The sequence below is a fragment of the Balaenoptera ricei genome, chromosome 7 (assembly GCF_028023285.1).
Source record: "Balaenoptera ricei isolate mBalRic1 chromosome 7, mBalRic1.hap2, whole genome shotgun sequence".
NCBI classification, from domain to species: domain Eukaryota; kingdom Metazoa; phylum Chordata; class Mammalia; order Artiodactyla; family Balaenopteridae; genus Balaenoptera; species Balaenoptera ricei.
The window spans coordinates 114,493,921-114,499,825 of NC_082645.1; the positions used below are offsets into that span (position 1 = coordinate 114,493,921).

A 5,905-nucleotide genomic window follows, 5' to 3' on the forward strand; every position below is an offset into this window, starting at 1 on the left:
GGAAGGATGCCCCCTAACCTGGCATGTCCTCTGAGAGCTAGAGTTTCACCTGGGTCAGCGTGGTGAGCGGGTGGAAGAGCAGGTCAAGGGAGGAGGAGAGGGCTTCCCTGGTGGCGCAGTGGTTAAGAATCCACCTGCCAACACAGGGGACACGGGTTCGAGCCCTGGTCCGGGAAGATCCCACATGCCACGGAGCAGCTAAACCCGTGCGCCACAGCTACTGAGCCCGTGTGCCACAACTACTGAAGCCTGCTCGCCTAGAGCCTGTGCTCCGCGATGAGAAGCCCATGCACCGCGATGAAGAGTGGCCCCCACTCGCCGCAACTAGAGAAAGCCCGCGCGCAGCAACGAAGACCCAACACAGCCAAAAATAAGTAAATCAAATAAATAAATTAAAGAAAAAAAAAAAGGAGGAGGAGCCCAGAAGCTCTGCCTGAGGGGAGGGCACACTGGGGAGTGGTGCTGGGCAGGGGGATGCTGGGGGCCAGGGCACTTTGACTCGGGGGCTGAGGTGGCCGCGTGGGGAGGGGCTACCGTGGTCCACTGGAGTGGGTGGGGCTGGGAGGTACACGTTGTTTTCTTTGAAAAAAATTTCTTAATTGTGGTAAAAGACACGACATAAAAGTTCCCATCTTGACCACTTCTAAGTGTCCAGGTCAGTAGTGTTCATCTGTTCACATTGTTGGCCACAGGTCTCCAGAACTCTGTCATCTTGCAAACCTGAAAGTCTGTATCCATTACACAAGTCCCCAGTCCCCATCCTCCCAGCTCCTGGCAGCCACCATCCAACTTTCTATTTCTATGCATTTGACAACTTGAGATACCTAGTGAAGTAGAATCACACAGTGTTTGTCTTTTGGGGACTGGCTTATTTCACTGCGCATCATGTCCTCAAGGTTCATCCATGTTGTAGCAGGTGTCAGACCTTCCTTCCTTTTTAAGGCTGAATAATATTCCATCGTATAGCTATATCATGCTTTCTTCATCCATTCATCTGCTGGTGGACGCTTGAGTTGCTTGCACCTCTTGGCGATTGTGAATACTGCTGCTACAAACGTGGGTGACCAATACCTTTTCTAGATCCTGCTTTCAGTTCTCTGGGATACATACCCAGAAGTGGGATTGCTGGATTGCAGGCATGTTTTGAACCCAACCTGGGGCAACTGAAACCTCTTAGCTCCTTATCAGAAGCTACACCTGTGAATGTGCCTTGCCTGTGGGGAGAACAGACCCACCCCTGGCTTCCATACCTGTCCAAGGGAGCAGAGGTCAACTTCAGGTACAGGGCACTGGTCCCACCCCTGCCAGCCCTTTACAGGCACCTTCCACACACACACACACACACACACACACACACACACACACACACACACGATAACACTGGCCCAGCCCAGCCCTCAGTAATTGGAGACACACACAAGGCCCCCACTCTGCTGTCACCCAGCCCCACCCTTTTCCACAGCAGGAGAACCTGAGGCCCAGGCTCCAGGGCCCCTCCTCTCCCGCCACCAGCCCCGTGCCCGCCCCACCTGCCCAGGCCAAGACTGGTGAGACGCTGAGTGGATGGCAGGGCAGCCAGACCACCCCACGTGTCTCTGTGCCTCAGGGCATCAGGAAGGCAAACCCCAGCCCCTGGCCTTGGCTGTGTGCTTCCAGCCGCATCTCCCTCAGCACCCAGAGCCAAACCAGGCCATGCTGACTTTCAGAAACTCCTGAACACATGAGGTGAATGAAGGAGAGATGGTTCTCCCACAGGACTTGGTGACAGAGAGATGGGAGTGGCCCCCATCAGGACCTTGCAGATGTTCCTCAGGCAAAGGGCCTCTGCCCCCTAATCCCCACCCCACCCTGAAGAGCCAGCTGGGAACCATCCTGTGAGGGAAGGACCTGCTTCCTTCAGGACCCCTGTGCACTCAGCCACACCCCGCCACTTCCCTCTGGCAACATGGCTTAAAGTCATAGGTCAGGAGCAGGGGCAGGGGCAGGGGCAGGGTGTGGCCCCCTCGGGCACTGGGAGGGACACAGAGCCTTTTACAGCAGGGACAAAGTCCTCCCCTGATTGAAGCCCTGACAGCCTGTACTGCAGCTGATACCCTGGTGCCCCAGCCTTGCCCGAGAGCCTCGTCCCCGGGGTCCCCGCCTTGCCGCGCTCCGCCATCGCACAGGCATGCAGGGGGCCTGGGTGCTGCTGCTGGGCCTGCAGCTACGGCTGTCCCTCGGCTTCGCCCCAGGTAATGAGGCGCCTCCCAGCCGCCCCCGACACCGGGGGCTCCCCAAGGCTGACCTGAGTCCACTCTCCCCTTGGCCAGTTGAAGAGAAAGACCCAGCCTTCTGGAACCGGCAGGCAGCCCAGGCCCTGGATGTTGCTAAGAAGCTGCAACCCATCCAGACGGCTGCCAAGAATCTCATTCTCTTCCTGGGGGACGGTGAGTGTGCTAGGCCTGTCCGTCCCGCCGCCCTGCAGCCCTGAAACCCTGGGCTGCCGGCAGACACAGGGTGGCCCTGGGGACTCAGGCCTGACACAGGGTGTACCTACAGGGATGGGGGTGCCCACGGTGACAGCCACTCGGATCCTAAAGGGGCAGATGAATGGCAAACTGGGAGCTGAGACGCCCCTGGCCATGGACCGATTCCCGTACCTGGCTCTGTCCAAGGTAAGGGCTGAGTGGCCTCAGGGTGCTCTACACCAGAGGGGTGGGTTTGGGGCTAGGGAGCATGGCAGGAGGGAAGGTCCCAGGAGGGCTGGGGCTGAGGTAGGGCCCGGGTGCAGTGAGCATGGGCCCCAGGGCCTGGGTCAGGATCTGGGTGTACACCCACAAGCAGAGCTGAAAGCATCTCTGCCCCCAGACATACAACGTGGACAGACAGGTGCCAGACAGCGCAGGCACGGCCACCGCCTACCTGTGCGGGGTCAAGGCCAACATGAAGACCATTGGTGTAAGTGCAGCTGCCCGCTACAACGAGTGCAGCACGGTACGTGGCAATGAGGTCATGTCTGTGATGAACCGGGCCAAGAAAGCAGGTAGGCTTGGGGCCAGCTTTGCCGGTAGGGACAGGCTCAGAGACCTCAGTGGCCCATCCTGACCTCTGCCACCCCCAGGGAAGTCCGTGGGAGTGGTGACCACTACGAGGGTGCAGCATGCCTCGCCAGCTGGTACCTATGCACACACGGTGAACCGTAACTGGTATTCGGACACGGACATGCCCGCCCAGGCGAAGAAGGAGGGCTGCCAGGACATCGCCACGCAGCTCATCTACAACATGGACATTGACGTGAGACGTGAGGGGCAAGGGGCGGGGCGGGGGGTGGGTCCCACACCCGCCGCAATCCCAGGTCCCCCACGGCCCTGGGGCCTGGCAGGGTCTCCGTGGCTTTGGGGCGTGGGGCGCAGTGTAGAAGTTACAGGGGGGGACAAGCCATTCCCACGGACCTGGCTGGGACGCTAGGGGCTGTCTGAGGACGGAGCAAAGGGCCAGCCCGGCTCTGAACCCACCTGCCCTAATCCCTGGCCCCAGGTGATCCTGGGTGGAGGCCGAAAGTACATGTTTCCTGAGGGGACCCCAGACCCTGAGTACCCAGGCGATGCCAGTCAGAACGGAATCCGGAAGGACAGGAAGAACCTGGTGCAGGAGTGGCAGGCCAAGTACCAGGTGACGGGGGCTCGTGGGTGCAGCGGGTGCAGCAGGGCAGGGGCTGCAGGGTGTCGGGCTATGGGCTGAGGCCTGGTCCTGCCCCTCTCAGGGCACCCAGTACGTGTGGAACCGCACGGCGCTCATTCAGGCATCTAAGGACCCCAGTGTAACACACCTCATGGGTAATGACCCCACCCACCCCACTGTCCTCCCCCGGGATGGGATGGGTGCCATTGGTCCTCCTTGCTCCCTAACTTGCCGGTCACTGCTGGTCCCCTTTCCCACAGGCCTCTTTGAGCCAGCAGACATGAAGTATGAGGCCCAGCGAGACCACACCAAGGACCCATCCCTGCAGGAGATGACAGAGGCAGCCCTGCGTGTGCTGAGCAGGAACCCCCGTGGCTTCTACCTCTTCGTGGAGGGTGAGTGGCAGCCCCTTGATGAGCAGAGGAAGGAAGGGGGCAGTCGGGGCAGATGTGGCGTCTTATACGTGACCTTCGTGCAGGAGGCCGCATTGACCACGGTCACCATGAAGGCGTAGCTTATAGGGCGCTGACCGAGGCGGTCATGTTCGACAATGCCATTGCCGCGGCCAGCCAGCTCACTAGGGAAGCGGACACGCTGATCCTCGTCACCGCCGACCACTCCCATGTCTTCTCTTTTGGCGGCTACACGCTGCGTGGAAGCTCCGTTTTCGGTAAGCCCAGGGAGAGGCGCAGGCGCTTCTTCCGAAGTTACACGGCAGAAATTGCTCTGAGCCAGTTTCCTCATCTGCCAAGTGGGGCAGTAACAGCAACTGCCCTGCACGGCTCTGGTGAGGAGTAAGCCAGTGAACAGGCAAGAAGTGCCCGGGCGCAGCACACAGGAGGCGCACGGAGGGCTGGGGTCAGTGTGGTCACCGGGTCCCCTCCTCCCTGCAGGGCTGGGTTTTGGCAAGGCCACTGACGGCAAGTCCTACACCTCCATCCTCTATGGCAATGGCCCGGGGTACGCGCTTGGCGGAGCCTCAAGGCCCGACGTCAACGACAGCGAAAGCAGTGAGTGCAGAGGGGGCTGCGCTGGGGGCGGGACCCCGGCCGGGAACTCACGGGAGGGGGAGCCCGACCCCCGCCCGCCCTGAACTCCCGCCCTCCGGTCAGGTGACCCCGCGTACCGGCAGCAGGCGGCCGTGCCCCTGGGGAGCGAGACCCACGGCGGCGAGGACGTGGCGGTGTTCGCGCGCGGCCCGCAGGCGCACCTGGTGCACGGCGTGCAGGAGCAGAGCTTCGTGGCGCACGTCATGGCCTTCGCCGCCTGCCTGGAGCCCTACGCCACCGACTGCCACCTGCAGCCCCCCTGCGACGCCGCGCACCGGGCCGCCTGCCCGCCCTCGCTGGCGCTGCTGGTCGGGGCGCTGCTGCCGCTGCTGCTGGCGCCCGGCCCGCGATGACCCGCACCCGCCCCGGGCCTCGGGGGCTCCTGCTCCCGCGCCAAGAGCCCCTAGCCCAGGCCCCACCCGAGCTGCCACCTCGGAGTCCCCACCCCCGCGTCCCCCACCCGGCCCTCCGCCAGACCTTCACCTCCCAGCGATAAGGAGTCTCGGCCCCCCGCCCTTCATGGGCCCGGACCACCCTGGAGGCTGAGGCCCTGATTTTCCTGTGACACCCATAGTCCTCCTCCCTGCCCCCAACCTCGGTGGCCTAAGATTCTGTGCTGTGCCGCCCGGGACCCCAGGAAAGGCGGGGGCTTGGACCACGCACTCTCCGCTCAGCACCCATAGCCCTGCCTGCGGACCAGCAGGCACTCTCCCAGAGCTGCCCCTAGGCCCGCCTAGAGCCCACGCCTCGCCTTTCCTGCAGACCCGAGGACTTAGGGGCCCCTGCGGAGGCGTGGCTTCCTGTCCTCCTGGAACCCACCCTGTAGGCACCTTGCTGGCCAAGGAGGCTGCTGGGACCAGGACAGCCAGGGGGCCCTCGACACAAACTCCTCAGCTGCCCCTCCTGGGAACCCAGCGGTACCATTAGAGAGGAGACGGCGACCCAGAAAGGAGGCTTGTCCCACGTCACTCAGCTACCGTGCTGGTGGCCCCCCCAGTGCCCATTCCAGGCTGGGAGAGCCAAGGAGCAGCGGGGGAGCTGTGGGTTCCAGGAGGGACAAAGCAATTGTCAAATAAACTGTTATACAGTGTGATGCCAGGAGTGATATGTTCTAGGCAGAAAAGTCCTTATCAAGTGGGGGCAGAGTGTGTGTCTGCGTGAGGGGTGCGGGGTGATTCACATCAGGAGTCAGGGAA

The 5,905-nt window shown here is 62.0% G+C and overlaps 1 protein-coding gene across 1 annotated transcript; it reads left to right on the top strand.

The window, feature by feature from the left end:
• The first annotated feature begins 2,167 nt into the window (after positions 1 to 2,167).
• On the top strand, positions 2,168 to 5,062 carry ALPI (alkaline phosphatase, intestinal). Its single transcript, XM_059927553.1, has 11 exons — positions 2,168 to 2,231; positions 2,310 to 2,426; positions 2,539 to 2,654; positions 2,848 to 3,022; positions 3,101 to 3,273; positions 3,517 to 3,651; positions 3,743 to 3,815; positions 3,921 to 4,055; positions 4,139 to 4,330; positions 4,554 to 4,670; positions 4,773 to 5,062. Exons 1-11 carry the CDS (start codon positions 2,168 to 2,170, stop codon positions 5,060 to 5,062), a joined length of 1,587 nt encoding a protein of 528 aa, XP_059783536.1.
• Positions 5,063 to 5,905: the final 843 nt, after the last annotated feature.